We start from the raw sequence: 27,604 nt of genomic DNA, 5'->3' as shown, positions 1-27,604 counted from the left end.
CTCCCTATGCAAGGGAGGTGCAGAGCAATGTGTTCTGCTGGTTCTAGGTGTATACCTGCAGTGTCTCCCTATGCAAGGGAGACACAGAGCAGTGTGTTCTACCGGTTCTAGGTGTATACGTGCAGTGTCTCCCTATGCAAGGGAGGTGCAGAGCAGTGAGTTCTGCTGGTTCTAGGTGTATATGTGCAGTGTCTCCCTATGGAAGGGAGGTGCAGAGCAATGTGTTCTGCCGGCTCTAGGTGTATACGTGCAGTGTCTCCCTATGCAAGGGAGACACAGAGCAGTGTGTTCTGCCGGCTCTAGGTGTATACGTGCAGTGTCTCCCTATGCAAGGGAGACACAGAGCAGTGTGTTCTACCGGTTCTAGGTGTATACGTGCAGTGTCTCCCTATGCAAGGGAGGTGCAGAGCAATGTGTTCTGCTGGTTCTAGGTGTATACGTGCAGTGTCTCCCTATGCAAGGGAGACACAGAGCAGTGTGTTTTGCCGGTTCTAGGTGTATACGTGTAGTGTCTCACAGGTGTCTTACTAAATCAAACTGATGCTACCTTGAAACTGCTTTCGTTTCCCTTCTCTGTTTGGCATCTTCCATATTAATCTTTCTGTTTTTGTGAGTTGAATTTTAAAAATCAACTGAGTTTTATCATCAAGAAAAGGCATTTTTAGGATACTAATTTCGTATTCGTGCTTCCACAAACGTCTAGTGAATTGTACTTTATTGAAGTTGCAAAGATAGTTACATATTTTTGGGATTGAGCCCCCAGGGCTACCATAGAGTCGATTTGTCTTTACTGTGTGCTAGTTGGCTGTTGGGCGGGGCAAATTGCATTAGTACGCGCTTTCCACTCCAGTCACAAATGGAAGTGACCACAGGGAGCATAAAAAACCCGACTGCTGTGCTTGCACAATAGAAGCACACGATGGAGTGTGAGGCAAGCCTGTCCACGCCCTGGAGCAACCAGGGGCCAAAAATTACAGCTGTTTGAAATCCTAGACTAACAAGTCTATGCCAGATAACAATGTTGAAGGATTCGGGGCGGGTGGGGGTTGGTGGAGGGGGTGACCACTTATAAAGTACTCCAAGCATTTCCTACACTGCCGCTCAGTTTCGAACCTATGATGTTTTATTAGTCCTGACTCATTAGCAGTTAAAACTCTAATGTGCGCTGGCATGTGGGCTGTAGATACACATTCTCTGCATACTCCTGTCAGCTAGTGTTGGGTCCCGAGCTGTGCAAGTTGTTTTTATTCAAAGAAGTCTTTCGAGTCACGAGGTCCAGTGACTCCTCCTCTCTGTAATACTGTGCATGGGCGTCTTTTAGTAGTTTTCTCTCTGCGGTCGGGTTTGGACATGTGTGCCTTCGCTCCGTGATTCGACTCAGAGCATGTGAATCTACAGCACTACAGGCAATGATCAGATGCTTACAGGGTCTAGCTGAGCAGTTCTTCAGCGTGAATCTTTTCTGGCTTCACTATGCTGTGCATCATTCCGCCATCTAGTGGTTGGGTCAGTTCTGTACTGGGCTTCCAGAGGCCGTCGATGAAGAAAGGGCTTTCTTAGTAAATAGGACCAGGGCAAATTCCTCTAAATGAAAAGCCGTGCTATGTGATTCCAGATCTGCCGTTGTCCGTCCTCATTAGATCTGTGACAATATTGAACAAAACACAATAGACTGAAGAACCTATTAGTCCCTCGGTTGATGAATTATAACACTGTGGTTATTCGATTTATCGCATGGCTCGTACCACTGTCGTTTAAGTATTAGCAACAACACACGTATGTATTCAAATTGAGCCCTTTAAAACTCATCCTAGTATTGACACTAAAGCTTTGCAATATGTGCTGTATTTCATATTCTTTTATGTATTAATATTATATTTTATATTAATCCATCGACCTTCTAAGACACCTGTAAATATAACTACTTCTGAAATGTAAGACACAGGGCCGCGAATATTGCTATGGTAGATGCCACCATTTGAGGTGATTTGTAGCTGTGGACTCCTGTTACAGGTTAAGCAGGCCAAGTCAGGTTTTAATTTAAACTCGGTATATAGTCAGCCCACACAGACAGTGGGGCTTTTGTTAGAGCCTGTCTTCGCCTCTATTAAGATAGACCACACTGCTTTAATGTGGAGTGACCATTTCGCAATATAATTCACAATTTTGTTGCTGAAGGGCTTTAAACACACTTCAGCTAATGAAATTTGTGTAGGTCAAAAGTGAAAATATTGGTACTTTAAGTCAATAGCTGAACAACTCACAGAAGGATCTAAAAACCTTTATAAATATCTCACCAAACCAGACCTGATGACATTTTACTTTTTATAAACCAATCACTTGCTGATATTTTAGATGCAAGGATTACAATTTCAGAGCATAACATGAAAGGCAAACCTCAGAAATAATAATACGATTTATACAGCACCTGGCTGCTTCAAACGAAGCGTCCCAGCCCTGGGATACTGACTTAGGAGAGAGAAACAGGTTGCCCTTACAACTAAAAGAGATTTTAACTAGATCCAAATGGCTTGGACCTCAATGTCTTCCCTAGAAGGAGTTTGGAGGGGGCAGCTGGATTCCAGCCGGAAGAGAATTACACATTTTTGGTGCAAGATAACGGAAGGCACTGCCTCCAGTTGTGGCTCTTTTGAATTTGAGGATGAAAGCCTGTTTTGCGCTGGCCGATCTTGGGTCCCTCATCGGAACATTGGGAGTAATCAATAATCATTGACTGCAGGTACTCGCGCCCTGAGAGGCGAGGGCCCTATCGCAGACGCATCGAGCCTTAAAAGTAACCCTCTGCTTGACTGGTAACAGCGCAGTTTCCTCAGAGCGGTGCTGATGGAGGCGCGCATGGACAGTCAGAGCGGTGTCCTGGCAACTGCGTTCTAACTCATTGAAGCCTGTTTAGATGAGCCTGAGACGCGCCCAGGCAGAGGACACTGCAGTAGTCCAGCCTGGATATGACAAGTGCCTGGACTACAGTTTTTTGGGTCAGTTCAGGAAAAAAATGAAGAATTTCTTTCATGGATCTTAGTATCCTGAAACCTTTTCCAGAGAGTGAGAGAGCATTAATCTGGGCATCGAAGGAGAGTTTATCCTCAAACCATGGGCGCAGATCTTCCAGGCTCTTGGGAAGATGGTAAATGTACCGGTGGAGAGAGACCCCATACTGGCGTTACTAGGTTATACCGCACAGCTCCCTCAGGCGCACCGCAAATTCATTGGCACAGTCTTGCTCTTGACCAGGCGCAGGGTGGCTTAGGGGGAGAGCTCCCAAATTCAAAGAGTGGCTTGACGATCTGACCTATTGCCAGGGACAGTTGGCCACATATGCCGAGACCCTTCCGCCGAACTCCAGACCAAAGGATATTTGGAGTCCCCTCCAGAACTACCTCCTAACACACACCGCGGAGGGGTCTGACCCCTCCCCTTGGAGCAGGACACTGGGGGGTAACGGCGAGACTAGCTTTCTCTAGGAACTTTTTGTTTTTCCACCCCATGGCCGTCGATACAGAGAAAGTTCAATAATGCAGATGCCTGTGGTCTATCCTCCTGTGCATGCACGTCCCTTGGTGGGGGATCTCAGCCATCTCAACTCTTCGCTTTAGGTACAAACATCCAACATGTGGTTTGTTAGCGCTGTCCTCCAGGGGCACGATGATCATGTACATTGTCCACATGTCGCCGGAATCTGGTTTTACACAACAATGATATTTTGTTATGACTGGGTGCATCTATTGTGCTGGTTGGGATGTGTATCCTTCGAATAGCTTGTAACAACTGTAGTCCCCCTGTGGTACCCTATTGCCTGCCTATGTTGTGCTCTGTCCCTCCTTCTTTGGTGTCTTTTCTTTTTACTTACCCATGCTGTGCTGTGCACTGTCTGTAATGCGATAAAAACGTTAAATAAAGTAAAAAAATGTTGGGGAGTCTAACATGCCGCTATTGCAATGTATGCGCAGGTTACCTTTTCCTTATAACAACAGGAAGCTCGCTGATGAAAAGTCTTGAATGATATAATGGTATTTTGCCGATCAATTAATGTATTTAATTTATTTTACAGCGCACACTCTGAAATTAATTTAGAGAGGAATATTGTTTGAGCACAAAAAGTACGATCTATGTATGCATGAACCTATTACAAAATGGCCGATGTCTTCCCGATTACTTTGGTTACGCTTTCACCTTGTGTCCCCTTTTTGTGTTAATTACTAGGTCACGTTGCACGTGATAACTTGTATATATGAATGTAGTGAAATATAATGAATAAACCCATGAGCAAGGCGTGTTGACGACTAAATGCATTGGGTTTTTTCCGGCTTGGTACCATGAAAGAAAAGGATTCCCAAGCAAAAAAAAAAAAGTTTATCCTCAAACCAGGTGCCCATATTTGTAACCCTGGGCTTGGGAGAGGGCAGAGGGCCAAGTCTGTCAGGCCACCATGCGTTGGGCCAGATATTGGTGCGCTTGCCCAGGACCAAAACTCTGTCTTCCCTGCATTCAGCTTCAAGCAGTCTACGTCCGTCCAGGCAGCGACCTCAGAAACCTTGGTTTGCTGAATGTTTATGGAAATAAAATTGCAATCAATGCAATTTTGGGAGTAAGTGGTGGAAAAATTACCACTCTGCCCTTTACATTGAATATACTCTTTTTTTGTAAATCATATTATTAAGGGTAGATTAAGGCTCAGAAAAAAGACATATTACTCTAAACAAATATTAAAAGCCCCAAATATTTCCAAAGAACCTTTAGGAATGTAAGCAAACTGCAATGCCTCATCAGGGGGACCACCGTAAATAGATTATTCCATGAATTTTGTGATATTCTGGTAATTTTATTTACAAATAAAATCTGGAAAATTAGAAATGAGAAATTAAAATGTAAAATTAGAAATGAGAAATGAAATGTAAAATTAGAAATGAGAAATGAAATGTATTGCTCAAATACAGCAAAATGTGACACTTGTGAGTCTGAGAACATTTTGCTTATTTCAGGTCAATCATTTCTTGCTATAATAAAAGCACTGTGGGCCTCAGACTCCCCTGATGACATGTATCCAGCTCGTTTGATGAAAAGGCTGGTATTACTTTGTTCAAATACATTTCTCCATCTGTTCAATAATTCATTAGAAGCAGGAATAGTGCCCATTTGGTTCCTAAAATACCCAGTAACTATCGTCCCATCTCTCTACTTCCACTTCTTCAAAGTGCTTTAAAAATTATTTACATACAACTGTCAGAATTTATGGAAGCGAGTTGTGTCTGAAGTGCTTTTCTAGCTGCTTTCGATCAGTCAGAAGCACTGAACGTGCTTTGCTCTCAGCTATCGATCATCTCCATCTGATTGATGAGGAGTGAGCACTCTAATATTATTGGATCTTTCGGCAGCCTTCGACTCTGTGGATCATGCGATCATGGTGTCGAGGCCAGATGAGATAGGAATTACTGGCCAAGTTCTGAGTGGTTTCTTCTTTTTCATCAGATTGTAAGCAAATGATCGCTACCCCTCCCTATCGAGCGAAAGCGAGAACTCCCAGCAGGCATAATAAAGGGCTATTTGTTCCTTTTACCAGACATTGATCCAGCTCATCAGGGTTCAATATAGAATGCTGTGATGCACTCACGGCTTCATTACGGGAGTGTCATTTATTTGGCTCCTACGTACCCGTCTGCATCCACTTCAGCTGGTCCACGATGCGGCCGCTCCGTTAATTGGCCACGGCTCTATAAGGCACACATATCACTTGTTCTGCGCCGGCTCCACTGGCTGCTCTTGAAAAGTAGGGCTCTGTTTCAGGCTATGCCTGTTGTTGATCACAGCGTTTCATTGCATTCCAGAATACTTAGCAAAGCCTTTCTATTCTCCACCCCAGCACGAGCAGTCAGCTCGCTGTGTCTACCTTACTATCCACACTTCACGTCTCAGTAAATTCGGAGACAGAGCGTTCTCCATCGCTGCAGCTGCAGTAAGGAACTCTGGTTTATTTTCTTTTAGGAAAGCACTAAAAACATATTTATGTGAACCCTTTTACAATTCCAGATTTAGCTATGAGAACGATTTTAAGCTTCGAAGTGCTTGGGCAAACGTGCACTCTCAAAGTCACATCCTTTTGACCATAGACCTTAGGGGAGGAGCAGAGGCAGCACGTCCTTTTGGTTCTAGGTATGTACTTGAGGTGCTTCGCAGGCAGGGTAGGCAAATAGTATGATCTGCTGGTTCTAGATATGCACTCAGGAAAAGGTGCAGAGGCAGTGTATTCTGCTGTTTCTAGGTATGCACTCATGAAGGTGCAGAGACAGTGTATTCTGCTGGTTCTAGGTATGCACTCAGGAAGGTGCAGAGGTAGTGTATTCTGCTGGTTCTAGGTATACACTCAGAAAGGTGTAGAGACAATACGTTCCGCTGGTTCTAGGTAGGCTCTCAGGAAGGAGAAGACGTAGTACAGTCTGCTGGTTCTAAGTATGCACTCAGGAAGGTGCAGAGACAGTGTATTCTGCTGGTTCTAGGCATGCACTCATGAAGGTGCAGAGACAGTGAATTCTGCTGGTTCTAGGTATACACTCAGGAAGGTACATGGCTGGGTATTGGGCCCACTGTGTTTGTAGGACCTCCTCTGATTGGAGGTCATCATTTGGCCATGGCTGGGTATTGGGCCCGCTGTGATGTAGGACCATCTCTGATTGGATGCCATCATCTGGACATGGCTGGGTATTGGGCCCGCTGGGATGTAGGACCTTCTCTGATTGGATGCCATCATCTGGACATGGCTGGGTATTGGGCCCAATGTGATGTAGGACCTTCTCTGATTGGATGCCATAATCTGGACATGGCTGGGTATTGGGCCCGCTGTAATGTAGGACCTTCTCTGATTGGATGCCATCATCTGGACATGGATGGGTATTGGGCCCGCTGTGTTTGTTGGACCTTCTCTGATTGGAGGACATCATCTGGCCATGGATGGGTATTGGACCAGCTGTGTTTGTAGGAACTTTTCTAATTGGAGGCCATCATCTGGCCATGGCTGGGTATTGGGCCTGCTGTGTTTGTAGGACCTTCTCTGATTGGAGGCCATCATCTTGCCATGGATGGGTATTGGGCCTGCTGTGTTTGTAGGACCTTCTCAGATTGGGGGCCATCATCTGGCCATGGCTGGGTATTGGGCCCTGCTGTGTTTGTAGGACCTTCTCTGATTAAAGGCCATCATCTGGCCATGGCTGGGTATTGGGCCCTGCTGTGTTTGCAGGACCTTCACTGATTGGAGGCCATCATCTGGCCATGGCTGGGTATTGGGCCTGCTGTGTTTGTAGGACCTTCTCTGATTGGAAGCCATCATCTGGCCATTGCTGGGTTTTGGCCCCGCTGTGTTTGTAGGACCTTCTCTGATTGGAGGCCATCATCTGGCCGTGGTTCGGTATTGGGCCCTCTGTGTTTGTAGGACCTTCTCTGACTGGAGGCCATCATCTGGCCATGGCCTGGTATTGGGCCTGCTGTGTTTGTAGGACCTTCCTTGATTGGAGGCCATCATCTGACCGTAGCTGGGTATTGGGCCCGTTGTGTTTTTAGGACCTTCTCAGATTCCGTGCCATCATCTGGCCATGGCTGGGTATTGGGCACGCTGTGTTTGTAGGACCTTCTCTGATTGGGGACCATCATCTGGCAATGGCTGGGTATTGGGACCTGCTGTGTTTGTAGGATCTTCTCTGATTGGGGGCCATGGCTGGGTATTGGGCCCTGCTGTGTTTGCAGGACCATCTCTGATTGGGGCCATCATCTGTCCATGGCTGGGTATTGGGCCTGCTGTGTTTGTAACACCTTCTCTGATTGGAGGCCATCATCTGGCCATGGCTGGGTATTGGGTCCGCTGTGTTTGTAGGACCTCCTTCTGTCCAAAATCCTAGAAAAGTGCATACTCCAACAACTAACCCAACACCTGGATAACATCAATCTCTTGGACTCCCACCAATCTGGCTTCAGAGAAGGCTGTAGCACATAAACCGCGATCCTCAATATCATCGACAATATCCACCACTCACTAGACTCTGACCAATGCTGCCTCCTCATTCTCCTTGACCTATCAGCAGCATTCGACACAGTAGACCACAAACTCCTCATTAGGGCTCTCCAAGAAAGAGTCGGTCTTGGTGAGGTGGTCCTCCAATGGTTTTCCTCCTTCCTACACAATCGCACTCAAAAAAATTAAAATTAAAAACTTTGCTTCTGACTCGCACCCTGTCAACAAGGGAGTCCCTCAAGACTCAGTGCTCTCCCCGCAACTCTTTAACATCTACATGGAACCTCTCACCAAACTCCTCAGAGCAGCCAACATCCGTTTCCATCTTTACGCAGACGATACTCAGATATATCTGGAAACCACCTCCCTAGGTGACATTCAAAGACTCAATGACGTACTGAGAGATGTCCAACACTGGCTGTCCTCGAATCACCTTAAACTAAACCCCGACAAAACCGAGATACTTCTCATTTCGAACAAGGGGGAGAACCCTCAAATTGTTGAATGGCTAAAGGCCGTGGACGCGCTCAACGGGAATCTCACCCTAGCTGACTCTGTCAAATCACTAGGCATCACACTAGACCCGAAACTATACATGACCAAACACATCAAGAATTTGGCCAAGAACGCTTTCCTTAACCTTAAACTACTGAACAAAATAAAATCCTTCATTCCGCCTAGTGATCTCAAACAGGCCACTCAAACACTGGTACTGTCACGACTGGATTATGGGAACGCAGTCCTCTCAGGAATTGCAAAGTAACACCTAGCTCCCATCAGAACAACTCTGAATGCGGCAGCCAGAACGGTCACCGGAATCAAGAAATTTGACAACATCTCTCCTGCACTCAGAGATCTTAAGTGGCTCCCAGTTGAAATGCGGATCAGCTTCAGAACAGCCTGCCTCACTCATAAAGCCCTGCATACCGGCAAACCCGAATACCAGGAACCTCAGAAGCTCAAATTCTCTCCTTCTCATCCCGCCAAAAACTCAAAAACTAAAAACTGCGGCTTGATCCTTCGCTGGAAGCGCGCCCAAAATCTGGAACTCCATTCCCCCTCACATCAGAACCATTCCCTCTTTTGTAAAATTCAAAACCCAACTCCAAATCCTATTCCTTAATCGTGCCCTAGGGAGTAGATAGGAGCACTCGGAATGGGGGTAACAGACACCCTGCATTGCTCCAACATCATGTCCGCAAGACTACGAAGCAGATGTTCCCTTGACTACGAAGCAGACCCCTCAACAACACCCTGCATTATTATTGTGTTGTTCTCCTGTCTCGTTTGTTGTAATCACTGCAATGTATCCTCTGTAAAGCGCTCCGATACCCTCGGGTCAGGCCAGCGCTATATAAAACTTCTAAAATAAAAATAAAATAAATTGGGTGCCACCATCTAGCCAGGCTGGGTACTGGCCCTTCTGTGTTTGTAGGACCTGCTCTGATTGGAGGCCATCATCTGGCCATGGCTCGGTATTGGGCCCACTGTGTTTGTAACACCCTCTCCGATTGGAGGCCATCATCTGGCCATGGCTGGGTATTGGGACCACTGTGTTTGTAGGACCTTCTCTGATTGGGGGCCATCATCTGGCCATGGCTGGGTATTGGGCCTGCTGTATTTGTAGGACCTTCTCTAATTGGAGGCCATCATTTGGCCATGGCTGGGTATTGGCCCCGCTGTGTTTGTAGGACCTTCTCTGATTGGAGGCCATCATCTGGCCATGGCTGGGTATTGGCCTGCTGTGTTTGTAGGCCCTTCTCTGATTGCAAGCCATCATCTGGCCATGGCTGTGTATTGGCCCCGCTGTGTTTGTAGGACCTTCTTTGATTGGAGGCCATCATATGGCCATGGCTGTGTATTGGGCGCTGCTGTGTTTGTAGGACCTTCTCTGATTGGGGGCCATTGCTGGGTATTGGGCCCTGCTGTGTTTGCAGGACCTTCTCTGATTGGGGGCCATCATCTGGCCATGGCTGGGTATTGGGCCCTGCTGTGTTTGCAGGACCTTCTCTGATTGGAGGCCATCATCTGGCCATGGCTGGGTTTTGGGCCCGCTGTGTTTGTTTGACCTTCTCTGATTGGAGGCCATCATCTTGCCATGGCTGGGTATTGGGCCTGCTGTGTTTGTAGGACCTTCTCTGATTGGGGGCCATCATCTGGCTAGGGCTGGGTATTGGGCCCGCTGAGTTTGTAACACCTTCTCTGATTGGAGGCCATCATCTGTCCAGGGCTGGGTATTGGGCCCGCTGTGTTTGTAACACCTTCTCTGATTGGAGGCCATCATCTTGCCATGGCTGGGTATTGGGCCTGCTGTGTTTGTAGGACCTCCTCTGATTGGGTGCCATCATCTGGCTATGGCTGGGTATTGGGCCCGCTGTGATTGTAGGACCTTCTCTGATTGGAGGCCATCATCTTGCCATGGCTGGGTATTGGGCCCGCTGAGTTTGTAACACCTTCTCTGATTGGAGGCCATCATCTGTCCAGGGCTGGGTATTGGGCCCGCTGTGTTTGTAACACCTTCTCTGATTGGAGGCCATCATCTTGCCATGGCTGGGTATTGGGCCTGCTGTGTTTGTAGGACCTTCTCTGATTGGGGGCCATCATCTGGCCATGGCTGGGTATTGAGCCCGCTGTGTTTGTAGGACCTTCTCTGATTTGAGGCCATCATCTTGCCATCGTTGGGTATTAGGCCTGCTGTGCTTGTAGGACCTTCTCTGATTGGGGGCGATCATCTAGCCAGGGCTGGGTATTGGGCCCGCTGTGTTTGTAACACCTTCTCTGATTGGAGGCCATCATCTGGCCAGTGCTTGGTATTGGGCTCGCTGTGTTTGTTACACCTTCTCTGATTGGAGGCCATCATCTTGCCATAGCTGGGTATTGGGCCCCGCTGTGTTTGTAGGACCTTCTCTGATTGGGGGCCATCATCTGGCCATGGCTGGGAATTGGGCACTTCTGTTTTTTATGACCTTCTCTGATTGGGGCCATCATTTGGCCATGGCTGAGTATTGTGCCTGCTGTGTTTGTAGGACCTTCTCTGATTGGAGGCCATCATATGGCCATGGCTGGGTATTGGGCACTTCTGTGTTTTTATGACCTTCTCTGATTGGGGGCCATCATTTGGCCATGGCTGGGTATTGTCCCCGCTGTGTTTGTAAGCCCTTCTCTTTCTCATGATACAGCTCGGTTTGGGGGACTCACACTCTGTAGAACCTTCTCTGACCAAGGCTGAGTTTGAACTCTGATCTTTACACTGAAGGTCACTTTGATGATGGCGCAGTATTTCCTGTTCCTTTTACCACCTCATCTGGCTCATGGCAGTGGCAGCTGGTATCTGTGGTGGGGCAAGGGGGGGGGGGGGGGGGGGGGGAAGCGCACATGCATAAATATGAAAAAATAAAACTTACCTGAACCGATGTCCTCCGCTCTGGACCTCGTCCGATGAACTGGATGCTGCTGTGTGGGCACCAATCCTGGCGCTGCTCTCATGCTGTGAGAGCAGCTCCCTGATTAGAGGGAGCAGCCTCACCCAGTGGTCCACAGCGCCATGGAGGCCGGCCCTTACTCTGACCCAGCTGTCTTTGGTTAGAGGGTTCAAAGTGCACATGTCTGACTCGCCTTCGCAAGACAGCCGGCCAACGGGACATGCGCACTGTGAAAAGTGCACAAGCAGCCCAGCCTCCTCCCGGCTGCTGTCATTCAACAGTGGCCCACCCCGTTCTGACGCTTGGTTCAGGGTGGGAAGATGACATAAAATGTTAATATATTACCATTTTATTTGTCCTCTTTGGAGGTAACTCAAGTAGGGCGACACTCCTCCGCTCCACCGGAGGCGCCGCCCCTGGCTCTCGCTGGTTTTGAAGGACACTCTACTCTTTACCCACATGTCTGCTGGTTTCTCCACAGTGCCACCGGCGGTGTCAGGGTCGGGATCCTCACAGGACGTGTCCGCCTTGGCAGGCTCTGAAGTGGAGCTGCGGTGCCGGAGCACCGGGGTCCCCACGCCACAGGTGGAGTGGACAAAGAACGGGAGGTAAGTCTTACCCTTCACTCACTCTTCTGTGCTGGCATTTATAATATTAAATGCAATAACATGACTCTATATGCAGCTCGCCCAGGTAGGTTTGCAGCGTGGCAAACGATGGGTTGCTTTATGACCGAGAAGGTTTGCCTAACTTTTAGTAGGGAGGGTGGCACACATGAAATGTGTCTCCTTCATTTCTGCCTCCCTGCCCATCACATGTGAGGTACCTGAGGGTCAGCACTGGTCCCTTCTGTGCACTGTTCAGATGAGACCCCTACCAGACCTGATCAGATGGGAGAGATGTAACTCCATCCTCTATGGAAAGATTGAGGGCTGTCTATTGAGGGCTGTCTATTGAGGGCTGTCTATTGAGGGCTGTCTGAGGGCTAGTGGGCTGCAGCGAAACATGGGTGTGATGGAGGGCGTCCGACTGACTCTCGACGCCCTCTCACGTCTCCGACACACTGTCCATAACCATCACACATGCAAAGCATTGCCACCAAAGGTCAGGACAGAGTGAATGATCTGGGCTCGGTCTGGATCCCAGAGCTCAGTCCAAACCCGCAGACTGACGTTAGACAGAGACTGCGGGTGGAGGTTCCCTCAGCCGCAGACAGTGCTCCACGTCATGACTCACATGGGTCTCATCAGCTCTAAGGTACAACTTATGCAATGTGCTCAAAATGCGGCTGTTCGACTAATCTTTGGACTTAGAAATTAGGCCATGTCTCCGATCTTAGATCTTTACGCTTGCCATGAATGCCAGAGTGAGCTTGAAGATCTTATAACTGTCTGCATTGTTTGAGACCTAAGCAGGGCTCATACTGTCCAGGTATAGCCCCTCTGTCACCCAGTGTTCCCCCCAGCTCTGTCCTGTACGAGGTGTCGTTCTCAGAGAGGACAGAGGGGATTTGGTGTGTGTCCCTCAGTTCTGGAGGTGAGCACTCCAGGTCAGCCAGGCGCGCTCCTTGGTAATGCCTCACGAATATCTGAAACCCTGCTAGTTCTGCTGACCAGTGTAGGATGCTGGGTATGGCTTGGCAGTGGTGTGGCCAAACACAAACACCCCCCCACACACACACATAAACACAACACACACATGTCCCACACGCACACATACACACACACACCACACATGCACACCATACATGCATGCACACACACATGCACACACACCACACATGCATGCATACCACAGACACACACAAATACATGCACACACACACATACACGCACACACACTACACACACACATCCACACACATCTGCACACGCAGACCAAACACGCACACACACATACCACACACACGCACACGCTCACACACACACACACACACACACACACATATATACACACATGCACATACACCACAAATGCATGCGCACCACACACACACGGACATACACAAATACATGCACAAGCATACACATACACACACGCATGCACACACATACCACACACTTGCATATGCACACACATGCACACCCACCACTCACACACCAGAAACACACCACAGACACACACACACACACACACACACATATATATATCTCCAGCCCCATACGCACATATAAGAAAATGTACAGACCTTAAATGAATGGCTCGCATTATATTGATTTTCCAAGGATGAAAAGCTGGTTTGGGCAGGTGGGGATTCAGCCATACGACCTACTCATCTCCCCCCCCCCCCCCCCAAGCTTCTGCTGCAAACACTTTACCCCACTGACCTATGTTACGTGATGTTCCCTTCTATGCGTGCCCACACCGCTGTGGCTATAGCCTGAAACTCCTCATCCTCGTATCAGTGCTTCATGTACGCTTCTGGCCCATTGAATCCCAACCCGCAGTCCACCGCGCTTCCAGCAATGGCTGCCACAAGAGGAATGTGTCTCTTGTGGCAGCCAATTAGATGTGTCGTTACCACGGGTCCAGGCTGCGGCTCTGAAAAGGATGATGGGAAAAAGGCTCCCTTGGCCAATAGGATCTCTCTTTTTATTTAATTCCCAGACTAAGAATAATTCAAGAATCCCAAATAGCAGAGATATTTTTTTTTAAACCGTTAAAGCAGAATTTTTATCGCACTAATGTCTCAAAAACGAATCAATAGATGGACTCAAAACCCATGGAAGCATGATTTCTGAGTTAAGTTCTACTTTCATGCAAAGTTGGTGTAACTCTATTCAGCCGTGCCAGGCTGTAGGCGTGAGAACAATTTCCTAAGGGACCTTAATTGGGAAATAACTTTTTTTCGACCCTCCTTAACTTTTTTCTCTGAACTGATGTGCATGAAAATTGTCATGTCATACCTTACCTGACTAACTTAGTAATTTGCCATTTTTTTCACAAATCTTTCCACATGGTTAATAGTTAGTTATAGGCAAATAAAAAAATAATCCAATGGAAATTGATTCTGAACCATGACCACGCTGTGGGGATTATCACTGTGTTTTAAAATATATTTATAAAAGTTAACTCCCCTGCTCAGAACAGTCCTCCCGCCTCGTGGCGGCGTTGCTCCGGTAGCAGGGGTGAGAACCCTGGGTGTCATAAAAGAATAAATACCAAACAGAAAAGGAGCCAATCCGACATTTTCATAAAGGCGCAGCACACAGTGCATTAAGGGACTGATTTGGAAATGAGAAATTGACGTCGGGCAGCGCCGCAAGTCTTCGTACAGCGCTACTCTTGCTCCGCACTGGAGCACAATTAGCTGCCTACTGCCAACGTAGGCACCCTTGCACCATGGTGCAAGGGGGCCTGGGTTGTAAGCAGAATTGTTTTTGTGCAGACAGGGGCCCCTTCCTGCTCAAAAACAATCCGGAGAGGTGTCTACCTCTGGAAAGAGGAAAAAACAAGGAGAAATACAAATATTTCTACTTGTTACGCCTGCTCTAGGGAGGCGCAAGGTTTTAGCGCTGCCCCAGGTTTATGTGATTAAGTAAACCTGGGGCAGCGTTAAAATCCATGGGTGCTGCGTGGGAACACCCACCGCAACGTCCATGGAACGCCTCCTTGACGCAGAGTAAGGCAACGCAGCGACATGCGCTGCTTTGTATTTTTCCATCGCTATCAGGCCCTGCAGGGTGGCTTTGCGTCGTCTCATAGATATGATTGAGACGCTTGCGCCGCCGGAGCGTCAAAAAAAGTGACCCTCGGCGCCGCAAGCCTCTCATAAGCAAGCCCCTTCGTCTCAGGAGCCTTTGTCGCTTCACCAAGACTGTTCGGCAAATATGCATCATGTTTCTACAGCCATACTCATAAAATCACATTCATACGTTTATTACTTAGGGCGAAGGTGAAATTCCACCTTTTACTACAGTACAGCAGAAGTAGCAATAGAAAATCCCTGAGATAGCATGCTACAACGACGCTACTCCAAGAAAGAACTGTTCTCAGAGCCCCAAGGCCTCTCCCCTGTGGTTTTACAAAGCCGTCTAAAGTAACTGCCTGCACCCCGGATCCGGCTAAATACCCTTTAGAAACTAAAGACACACGCGCACACGCCTTGGCATGAAGCGCATGTGCAGCTACGCAGAGTGCAATATACCATCTACTATACTCTGCGCATTTGCATATTTTCTCTTCTACATATGATATGGTTAAGAACGCTCCTGTTTAAACTTCCCTCCACAGTATGACGTGAATCAATATTCTGACTCCATTATTTGTAGGACAATACATAAAGCACACAATGACAAAGGCACTCATGTGGTAGCATGTGGACAATGCATGTCCGCTGTGCATTGACCAGACTTGGCTTCCCAAGAGCAGTGCGACAGTGCCATCGTGAGGTTAGTCGGGATACTGCATGCTGCGCGCAGCTTCTCTTGAATGCGGCTTCACCGCAGATTGCATTCTGGGGAGGAGAGTTCCCTCATATTTCCCTGCCCCTGGCAGTGCTGCTAGATATGTTTTGTCAGCCTGGGCTGGTTTCTCAGCAGACACCGAACACACGCTCGCTTTCCTCTGCACGCACAGTGGTTTCTGAGACCGCCCCAAGGCCTAGGTCCGATATCGCAGGAATCCCTCAGATGGGGGTCGCGGGCGCTACCAAGTATGACATATGTGGCGGCTGGCCAGCACCACGTACATGTCCTGCTGTTGTTTACTAAACGGTTCTCTTTTTTTGCAATATTTCTAAACATAATACAATACATGGAATTCTGCGACCCCTGTATAAAAAGTACCCCACATCTCATTTCTTTCTGATCGGCGACTTGAGACGCACCCAGTCACCGACTATAAAGAATAGACATAGACGCTCGACTGTAATAACTAATTACAGTCGAGTCTGGCCTCACAATGCTCGCTGCCAGAGCGAGCAGCAAGGGAGAGGGGCGTGTCACGGAGGATGCTTGCAGCTGCAATTTATACAAGGAAAGCAGGAGCTGGCTTCTCTTTCTCCTGATAGGATTTTCTAAAACGAAAAGCATTTAGCAGACAAGGGAAATGTATAGCACCATGTTTACTGTTTGCACTCCTTCGGTAATTTTAGAAGTGTTAGAATCTTTCTGCATGTTGCTACACATTCTGAACGACTGCGCCTAAAAAAAAGACTTGAATTTAACTGATTTTATTATAGTTTTGCAACTAATATCTGACAGCTTTTTTGATGTGCTTAATGTTGTACTAGAGATTGTGGGCCTCATTTACAACGCCCCTGCGCCACAGGAACGTCGCTGAAAGTGACGGTCCTGCAGCGCACTCTGCAGGGCCATATCTACATGGCCACAGAAACCCGCCCTGCGTGGCTTTTCAGAGCCTTGTAGATATGGACTGGGGCAGCGCAGCACACGTTTGTGTTGCCTCCCACTGCGATGGGGAGGCGTACCATGGGAGTTACGGTGGGTGTATCACCCACGGCGTTTGACACATTCCCGGATTTATGAGATTATGTAAACCTGTGAATGCATCAAAATACCATTATTTCTCCTTGTTTTTTCCTCTTTCTGTGTGAGCTGCATTCAGCAGCACACAGAGGAAATCACCTCCATTCTTCGTTTTTGTGCAGGACGGATACCTTCCTGCACAAAAACAATCAACCCTAAAATGCAGATACCCTTGCACTGGGGCTTGGCAGCCATTTGTGCACCAGCGCTGGGGGAATGGATAGGAATGCACCGTATCTGATAGATACAGCGCATTCCTGCCCCTTTCTATTGACGTCAGGCAGCGCAGCAGGAAGGCTTGAGGCGCTGCTCTAAGCCACAAGATCATGAATGAAGTCCTCTATTTTTAATCTTCGTGTTTGCAAACATGCTCTCTTTTTCATATGAAAGAACCTCACACCAAGTGTTTAAGCAGTTTGTGGGCAAGGTGAGGGCGTGTACATGTGTGATGAGGAATAAAGCACACCCTACCATACATGGTAAGGATATTGAGGTCACCTCAGAGTTCCATAACCTTATTACGGAACTCTTCTTCAGCTGCTTTTTTAGGTCTCGCGCCTAGCGGTGCAGTGCGGAGCACTGCTTGCGCAGCGAGAGTCCTTTTGTCCGGGGTTCCAAAACGGAGCCAGGAATCGCACACGCTCGTGCATGTGCTTTTCCTTTTGTGCCCCGCTATTGGCCTTTGCGTGCGTGTTTTTTCCAAAGAGAGCATGCAATAGGCCAAAGGCGGACGCATTGCTCCGCCCCTGGCCTATTGGTGTCTATTACGCACACCAAAGGACATGTGGTTTCAATTATCGTGCCCAGACACGGGCGCGATAATTGAAAACATATGGCTCACTGTGGCGCGCATGCACCACTCGCGGGCGTGGTTTTTTTATTTTTACAATATCGATCGCTTTCGCCATCGCTTTCACTGCCGCTTGTTCTGCAAGAAGTCAGAAGTGAAGCCTTTCCTGGACACAGGGCCAGCAGTTCATCCCCCAGGACCAGCCTGTGTTGCATTCAGAACCCCATGTGCAGGGTGCACCCGTCCTTCCAGGAACCATCACAGCGCGCATGTGTTTTTTTTCTTTTTCCTTTCTTTTGGTGAAATTCGCGCCAATGGTGCATTTTATTGACCTGCCATTGGTTGCAATGTTTTGGGGAGGCTTTGACTTCATTTCACCAAGAGGGCAGAAGAGTCCAGCCCGAGAACCGCGCCATGCGCGGTTAGTATGTGCACGAGTAAAACCCACAAGCTTGCGCTTCTAAATGGATGGGGCTCTTCAGTCACTCCTACTTTCTCACTGACTGAGACAATTTTCTGGACACCTTGGACGTCACCTTGATGGACATGCCCATCTGAGGCCTCCTACAGGCACCAGTAGTCGCCGGCATTCTCGAGTAGTGCCTCCCCCAGTGCAGCCCAGGTAGTGCCGACGACATGCAGGTTCAATGCAGGCTTTCCCCACCTAGACCAGGCACTGCACAGACCCTTCATGCTTTCCACAACACAGGACAAGGACAAACGTAAAAACACCCACCACTTAGACAGGATACAACACCGCCATGCCAGCTTTCGCCCATAAACTGGAAGACGCCTTGTAAGATTCCCCCAGTGCATGCCTGGTGCAGTCCAAGCCTAGAGACCCACAAGGCTGCTTCCTGCTCTGTACATTCGATAGAGGTTCGTTGAAGTGGTTGCACAGCTGTCAGTGTTGTGGGTACCCGGCACCCCGCCCAAGCTACCTCACTGTTTCCAACACATCACACTCCTGTGTACAGGTAAACAGCTGCATGTGTGCCCTGTGATGAGCTGCACTGCAACATGTCTCCCCCCTTACAAGATGCGAGCCATGCTGAGCACAGCCCTCGTACCTACACGTCGAGCCAGCAGGGCACGGCCATAGCCCAGTCTCGTTTTAAGGATTTGGAGGGCCACGAGCTAGACATGTTTTTATGGGCCCTGCTCGCAACAGCATTTTATTGCCCACTCTATGCTCAGACCCCATGATGTCGAACAAAATTAACTCATACTTTAATGGAGGAATAGACAGATTGACGTTACAAAATTAATTCACATTCCCATGGTCTCCTTGGGAGTTGGCAGAGCCATGGGCAACTGCCCACTGCGAGTCATGCCTTAAAAAAAATGACTGAAATAAACAGGACCAGCGCCTGCCATGCCTATTGCGAGCACAAACCTTCCAGGCTGGCGACAAAGGATTCAACAGCACCACACCCGCGAGTCCTACAACTCCCTTTATGGGCTGCGCTTCAAAACCACCCACCAGTACCAGCTTCGGAGTAATTACTGGCAGGAGACCCCGCTCAGTCCCACTGCACCAGATGCACCAATGATAGCTACCTTAATAGTACACGCAGCAGAATCCACACATGACCCGCCCCGGGTTGGTGTCAACACTCACAAGACACCAACGCTCAGGACCCCAGGGGCCCACAGTAATGCTCAACCCGAATTACTGAAATCTCACCCAAGCAACCAGAAAAACCTAGCCCCCCACCACATCGGGCACACCAAGGTCAGTAAACTCGCAGCATCAGGAGCGCTCCGCCGGTATCAGCCATGCTAGATTCCTCCTTATTACCCAAAAAATAAGACTTCGTGGTGCATTCATTTATAGAGCTCGAAGCAAGACCATGGGGCCTAGAAAAAGCATGGGGCCCAGGGAATGATGACACACCCCTCCCAGAAGGGCCCGACGTCAGTGTTGCTTATCCAACAAAACTTGCTTACTGCCAGTGCTAGCGTTCAAAGTACTTTAGCGTCTTACTACATGAGAGTGAATGTGCAGAAGCACTTTTCAAAACAAGCATTGAAAATGCAATAGGTCTCATTTGGCAAGGTAGAGAGCACAGAAATTCTATGTGTCTTATCACTGAGAAAACAAAATTCCTTTCCACTCAGAAAATCTTAATTTCTGTTGAAGATGCCAGCTCCAAACAATTTAGCATTTGTCTGTTTCATTCTCAAAGGATTATTCACAAACGTTTTGCATGGTCACTCTCATGACACACCTGAATTCCCAAATCCTAATTCACAAAATTAATGGCAGATTCTCCACTGTAATAATTATGGGATGGATGTTGAGAACATACGAGCGCCTAGAAGACGACAGAAGGGTGGTTCCAGGGAATGAGGTGGACAGTTGAAAAGTTTACGTTGTCATTATTAACATATTTTGGCAAAGGCTTTTTACATCCTGCTTATGCATCTAACTTTAGGAGTAAGAAATACTGTACTAAGTGTGCACATTGGACATGAATGTGTCCTAGAGATCCGCATATTTCAGAACATTTAGGGGATTGGATTGATTCTTGTGAACAATTCCATGTTGGTAAGGTTAGAATGTTTTACCACCTCCCCCCAGACTACACTAGCTGATGCCCTGTTAGTAGAAAACAAAACACTCAAACACCAGTTTATTTTTGAGTGAACATGGAAACCTGCATTTTGTACACTTCAGTGCTCAAAGGTACATATGTCTTTAAATCCTTAGAACTAGTAACTTTGCAAACAATTGTACGAGCCTTGGATTTCGAAAAATTACTGACGTTTTGTCTCACATGGTCTGCGTTTCTATGTACTGTACTCTCCTTTCCAACGGCGTGGATGATTAACAAATATATTTATAATTATGTAGGAAACAAGATTATTATATAGATTTCTTAAAGACCTTCAAACCCCTTTACATTTGTAATGAATATTAAGCAGGGTAAGGCAATTTGGATATAAGCAAAGGAGGTCCCTGTTACATATGTTGCTGTATCTACAACTGTGACCTTACACAGAGAATTTAGTGAGTAACAAGACAGTAACAGCATGGAGTCTGTAAGCCACTCACTGGTAACCTGCTTGTCTTGCTGTTCATTCGATTCTAATAATGTTCCTCTAAATCCTGTATGCTCAAGGAGTTTTAAGGCTTCAGTTTCTAAAAAAAAACAAGCATTTGCAATGCAATAGGTCTCGCATTATTAAAGTTTGAGCTATTGGCATTGCTAAATAATGCAACACGAATAGCTCAAACTTTAGTAATGCAAGACCTATTGCATTGCAAATGCTTGTTGTATATGGTCATGGAACTTCTCAATGGCTTGCAATATCCTTATAATGTATGACAGGGGGTACTTTATCCCATATGTAATTAAAAAAATGAAGAGACACCTTCTAACCATCTGGAGCCTTCATTGATATTTTTACCCACAGTTGACCACACTATCCTGAAATGATTCCCTTAGTAATTCAAGGACTCATTTCCGAGGTTTTGGCGCAGGGCAACACTGCAAGGAATCTGGCTGTGCTGCCCTGCGCCAAAAGAAAAGGGCAAAAATGCACCGTATCTGTAAGATACCGCGCATTCCTGCCTTTTACCCCTGCGCTGGTGCACAATGGGCTGCCGAGCGACAACGCAGGCACCCTTGCCCCATTGTGCAAGGGTGCCTGCGTCGCGGAACTGATTGAGTTTGTGCAGGAAGGGACACCTTCCTGCACAAAATCAATCCATTCAGGAGACTTCCTCATTCTATGTGTGCTGCAGAATGCAACACACAAAGAAAAAGGAAACAAGCATTTACAATGCAATGGTCTCAGCAGTGTTAAAGTTAGAGCTATTGGCACTGCTCATGACATTATTTTTGTTTATATTTTTATTTTTAAAACATTTAAAGAAACGCCATTGTTATTTACAATGTCAATAGCTTAATCTATCTCAAATGCGAGACCTATTGCATTTGCACCCACACACAGAGCCACACACACAAAGCCACCGACAAACACAGAGCCACCCACACAGAGCCACCTACACAGAGCTATTCCCATAGAGCAACCCAGACACAAATAGAGCCACCCACACAGAGCCACCCACACACAGAAAGAGCCACCCACGCATAGAGCCACCTACAAAAAAAGCCACCCACACAGAGCAACACACACAGAGGCACACACATACACACACACAGAGCCTCCCACACACACACAGAGCCACACATACAAGTGTCTGCCAGGCTGGTTTTCATGACTCTCTTGTGACTTCTTAACGTTTTTGCAACACCTTGTCCACCAATGTATGGGTTCTCGGAGTAAAGCTTTCCCTACATGGTGACGCTCATCCATCCTGTAGGACTCCTTGCTCCCTTGCCTCCTATTCCTCAGTGTAATGTATACATTACAGTAACAGATCAGCATAGCGTATCAGATCCGAGCAGTACCATATGGCATCTAGTTATACGTCTCGGCCTATCATGGCATTATAACAAATCGTAGCCTAGTATCACCAACCAGCGCTGGCGTTGCCCAGGATCACACTGCGCGATCGCGCAAAACATCACATGTGCCGTAAAGCACTACTAGCACAACACAATTTGAAGTGGATAGTTTGCTTTCTGTACCTAGTGCTTTGAAGAGGTTCACAATACAAGGCATGATGTGGTGAATTCGGACATCCGAGTCGCTGCTCTCATTGGTGCATATGATATACGTGTTTAAACCGTTGTATCTGTGTGCTAGTTTTGTGCTGTCTGCTGTGATCTCCGCGTGACCCATAGGTCTGAATCCCAGGATGTGCGTCTCAACTCTTTCTCCTCAGGATGATAAAATGGGTGTCATGGAACTCACTTTTATTGTTTAGTGCTAAAAAGGACAACTGCCACAGCAACTGCTGCATAAAATAAAACGTATATTTGTTTTTACTAAAAACGATTAAACTAACGGTAACAACGCAGAGACAACAACCGGTTCAGTGGACTAATGTATCCACCGATCTGTGTTTAATGCCACGGTACCGGGTTTAAATTCTGTTTGAACCACTGAGCCTTTCATCCTTCCAACGTTGACAAAATGAGTACCACACAACGTGCACTATTCAAACAACAACAAGCTTCCCCCACAAATCGCTGCTATGGAAATAGTGCTCTGTCCCTCTGCGCAGTATTTCCTTGGAGATGTAACATTGCCTTCAATAGGTGAACTCACTTTTATCGTGTCTTCAAACTCACAACCCAAGATGTGCACTATAGTCCAAACGTCAAAAACAACAGCGCTGGCGTTGCCCAGGATCACACTGCGCGGTCGCGCAAAACATCACATGTGCCGTAAAACACTACTAGCACAACACAATTTGAAGTGGATTATGTCTCCGAGCCCTCTTCCCCCACACCCCAGAGTGAAGGGGGTGCATCCCCCCCTCTGTGTCCAAACCTTCCCAGTACATACCTTCTCTGTGGGGGTGGGGAAGGCGGGGGAGAGCCAACACCGCAGGAAGTTAAAAGAGTGGGTCCCGAGAAAGAGGAGCGGTAGTGGAGGGGGCAGAGGGTGGTAAAACGAGATAAGAGCAGGGAGAGAACGAGATGCAGAAAGGGAGATGGGGCGGGGTGCGAGGAAAGGGTATGAGAAGAGAGAAGATAAGAGAAAGTAAGATGAAGAGAGAGAGATTGGTGAGGGAAGTGTAACTGCTGGAGGCGGGAGGGGGGGCAGGCACGAAAGAAGAGGAAGCGCACGTGAAAGATAGGAGGGAGTTTGAGGGAAAGAGTGACCCAAAGGAAGAGAGAGGAGATAGCTGGGTGGTGGAAGAGAAACGTGTGAGGTGAAAGGCAGCAGGAGGAAATGAGGGGTCACAAGGAGGGAGTGAGTGACACAGAGGGAGGAAGTGACACAGCAGGACTGGAGGGGCAGAGAGGAACTGATAAGGAGAGCGTAGACCAAAGGAGATGAGAAAAGAAGAAATGTGGCGCCAAGGAGGGAGCTCGAGAGATAAACAGAGGGGGCGCGTGGCCGCGATGGGAGGGAAGTAAAGGGGGGGGGGTGGAGGTGAGCGTGTGAGGGAAGGGGAACAGAGTGGAGGGAGAGAGGAGCTCAGAGCGCGGATGCTACCAGTTTCAGCCGCCCCCTCTCCTGCTCTGACCGTACAAATAACACACCCTGAAGAGCTAATGACCTTTTAACCCACGGAGCTGGACACAGGGCACCTCCGAGGGCGGTTTGGGGGGGGTGGAGGGGTGGCAGGTGGAGGGAGGTGAAGGCTTCACCAACTCATGGGTAATCATTCACACCAAGGCTTGCTTCCATTTAACCCTATTTGATGACTCTGCTTGACCACAGACTTTATTAATGTCATTGCACCAGCTGATCCTGGGGTTTTATCTCTAAAAACATGGATCTTATTTCGTAATAAAGAAGGCACGTCTTTATCAGGGAGCATGTGACGCCATTGTGCAACTCTGGCTCAGTTGCAGTATTTTTAACTTCAATGCCTGCCTAGCAGGCTAGCGCGCTATAACAAACCCAAAGGTAACAGTGCAATGCTCTAAAACATCCAGAAAAATAAATACCCCGACCCCACCCAGGAGGATGAAGAGACAAATGCGTCCGGACGCCGGGACACCACTGCCTTTCTCCGAGGCGAAGCAGAAATGCCTCGGAGAAAGGCAGCGGCGCTTTCGGATTCGGGGGCGTGTTTTGCTGTTATCTCCTCTTGCCATTGGCTGGAGGAGATAATTAGACTTTCTGCAAAAAACACGCCCCCGATCCGAAAAGGACGGGGCCTGATCGGAGTGACGGGACCTCTTCTCCAATGGCTGGCCAGCATTGAAGAGGCCAGCCAATGGAGAACAGGGGAGAAGAGGGGCGGGTTCAAGCCCCTCTTCTCCAAGTCATTAAATCTCGGATCGAGACTGTGCAAGCGCAGCCTTCGAGCCGAGACCTAAAAACTAGGACAAATTGAAACATTTATCTTTGTTGTGCCCCCCTAACGCCACCCCTGGGGTGGCGTTAGATTCTGACGCATTCCCAGGTTTACGATTTCTCGTAAATCTGGGAATGCTTCAGATTCCATGGGTTTTGCGTGGGGGCACACACTGCAACACCCATGGAACGTCCCTTTCACACAGTGTTCTATGTGAAAGGGACACATATTTACAAGGCCATGAAAAGCCACATAAAGCGGCTTTACGTGGCCTTGTAAATATGCCATGGCACATTGCGTCAGTGGAACGTCAAAAAAGTGACGTTCCGGCGGTGCAAAAGTGCGAAAGCATTCCATGCCCACTGGTGACCAAGAGTAACAGGCGTGGGCTCCTCCCACTGTCTTGTGACGGTAATGTGAGGTGGTTGCCGACCTCTTCCCTTTGTAGAGGCCTCAACGTGATGTTCTTGATAGTAAATGAAACATCCCCCATTCGAATCCCTCAAAGTGTAGTAAGAACCCACCCTATGTGGTCTTAGATGGTGGGGCGTGGGATCAACATACGATGCCATACTCTTGTCTCAACACTGCTGGCAACAATGCAGGAAATGGGGCGGGTCCAGCAGCATCTGTGGATCCAGCAGCGTTTACATTATTGAGCAAGATCTGGGATTCAGGCTCGACCCAGTGAAATATACTGAATTTGTCTATATGTGTAAAATGCCAACACACATATTCAGCAGCCTCCATGTGTTGTCTGCTTTCTTTTAGGAGCAGGAACCTGCGGGGGGGGGGGAGGCTTTCTTATTTTCACTTCCAGCTGGGCCCAAAACAAAGGTCTGATTTAAAGGGCCCTCAGCCCTGCTGTTGTTCTAGGTAGTATCATCCTGGCTGGACGCCATCTTTATCCTAACTCCTAGATCTCAATCTAATGGATTGAAACAAAGTACATTAGCCCTATATGCTCTCTGAAGAGTCAAAACTGTGACTAAACAACAAACCGATCTCTCCCGCCAGCGTGTTATCCACTGGAGTCATAATGCCATTACAATTATCCCCTGAAACGTTCTGTGCACACAAAGGTCTCCGCAGCAGGTATCTTAACCCTTAAGGTATTGTAAATGCAGCCTCTTTGTGACAAATGACGGAAGCCAGAGCACGTTTACTTTCACACTGGTCCTTGTTGGCTCTTTCCCTGCTGTAAAGTTTAAAAAAGGAATATATATCGGTTGGCTGTCAGACTCTGCTTTTTATGGCTCTATGTCTCGTGACTTCACCCCCTTTCCGCTGCCACACCTTGAGCCCCAGTTTATGGGTTCTTGGAGTCAGTTTTTTCCATTTCCGGCCCTGGCTTGCAGGCTCTGCTCGTTTTAGGACTGGCATCCTTCTTTTCCTGGGTGATGTCGCCTCCAAATAGCAAGTGTCTCTAACTCCTGCGCTCTCTGCCTCAGCACAAATGGGTGTCTGTTCCTCCTAGAAGCTCCGTCTGCGCACTGCCAATTGTCTCTTCCTCTTGAGAGCTCTGTCCATGCACTGCTGGTAGTCTCTTCCTCTTGAGAGCTCCGTCTGCGCACTACCAATTGTCTCTTCCTCTTGAGAGCTCTGTCTCTGCACTGCTGGTAGTCTCTTCCTCTTGAGAGCTCTGTCCATGCATGCCAGCAGTGTCTTCCTCTTGAGAGCTCTATCTGTGCACTGCTGGTAGTGTCTTCCTCCTGAGAGCTTGGTCCATGCACTACCAGCAGTCTCTTCCTCCAGAGAGCTCTGTGCATGCACTGCCACTAGTCTCTTCCTCCTGAGAACTCTGTCTGTGCACTGCCAGTATTGTCTTCCTCTTGAGAGCTCTGTCCGTGCACTGCCAGCAGTCTCTTCCTCTTGAGAGCTCTGTCCATGCATGCCAGCAGTATCTTCCTCTTGAGAGCTCTCTCCATGCACTGCCAGTAGTCTCTTCCTCTTGAGAACACTGTCTGTGCACTGCCACTAGTCTCTTCCTCTTGAGAACTCTATCCAGGCACGGCTGGGTGTTTCTTCCTCCTGAGAGCTCTGTCCATGCACTGCTGGGGGCTCTTCCGCTTGAGAGCGCTGTCCGTGCACTGCCAGTAGTCTCTTCCTCTTGAGAGCTCTATCCAGGCACTGCGGGGTGTCTCTTCCGCCTGAGAGCTCGGTCCATGCACTGCTGGGGGGCTCTTCCGCTTGACAGCTCTGTCTGTGCACTGTCAGCAGTGTCTTCCTCTTGAGAGCTCTATCTGTGCACTTCCTCCTGAGAGCTTGGTCCATGCACTACCAGCAGTCTCTTCCTCCTGAGAGCTCTGTGCATGCACTGCCACTAGTCTCTTCCTCCTGAGAGCTCTGTCTGTGCACTGCCAGTATTGTCTCCCTCTTGAGAGCTCTGTCCGTGCACTGCCAGCAGTCTCTTGCTCTTGAGAGTTCTGTCCATGCACTGCCAGTAGGCTCTGCCTCGTGAGAGCTCTCTCCAAGCACTGCTGGGTGTCTCTTTCTCCTGAGAGCTCGGTCCATGCACTGCTGAGTGTCTCTGCCTCTTGAGGCCTCTGTCCGTGCATGGCAGTAGCCTCTTCCTCTTGAGAGCTCTGTCCAGCCCTGCCAGTAGTCTCTTCCTCTTGAGAGTGCTGACCATGCACTGCCAGTAGTCTCTTCCTCTTGAGAGCACTGTCCGTGCACTGCCAGTAGTGTCTTCCTCTTGAGAGCTCTCTCCAGGCACTGCTGGGTGTCTCTTCCTCTTGAGAGCTCTGTCCAGCACTGCCAGCATTCTCTTCCTCTTGCGTGTTCTGTCCATGCACTGTCAGTAGTCTCTGCCGCGTGAGAGCTGTCTCAAGGCACTGCTGGGTGTCTCTTCCTCCTAAGAGCTATGTCTATACACTATCAGCAGTCTCTTTGTCCTGAGAGCTCAGTCCATGCACTGCCAGTAGGTTCTGCCTCGTGAGAGCTCTCTCCAGGCACTGCTGGGTGTCTCTTCCTTGTGAGAGCTCTGTCCATGCA

At 48.2% G+C, this 27,604-nt stretch overlaps 1 protein-coding gene across 1 annotated transcript in view; it reads left to right on the top strand.

Moving 5' to 3' along the window:
• Positions 1 to 27,604, top strand: part of HMCN2 (hemicentin 2) — a 769,579-nt gene that overhangs the window by 475,923 nt on the left and 266,052 nt on the right. Inside the window, exon 29 of the mRNA XM_085613971.1 lies at positions 11,921 to 12,047. Coding sequence (XP_085470097.1) covers positions 11,921 to 12,047 — 127 coding nt within the window. The remainder of the gene's footprint in view (positions 1 to 11,920; positions 12,048 to 27,604) is intronic.

The sequence above is a fragment of the Triturus cristatus genome, chromosome 1_2, assembly GCF_964204655.1.
Source record: "Triturus cristatus chromosome 1_2, aTriCri1.1, whole genome shotgun sequence".
Taxonomy (NCBI): domain Eukaryota; kingdom Metazoa; phylum Chordata; class Amphibia; order Caudata; family Salamandridae; genus Triturus; species Triturus cristatus.
Note: the sequence above shows the minus strand (reverse complement) of the source record. Positions and strands in the feature narration are given on the sequence as shown.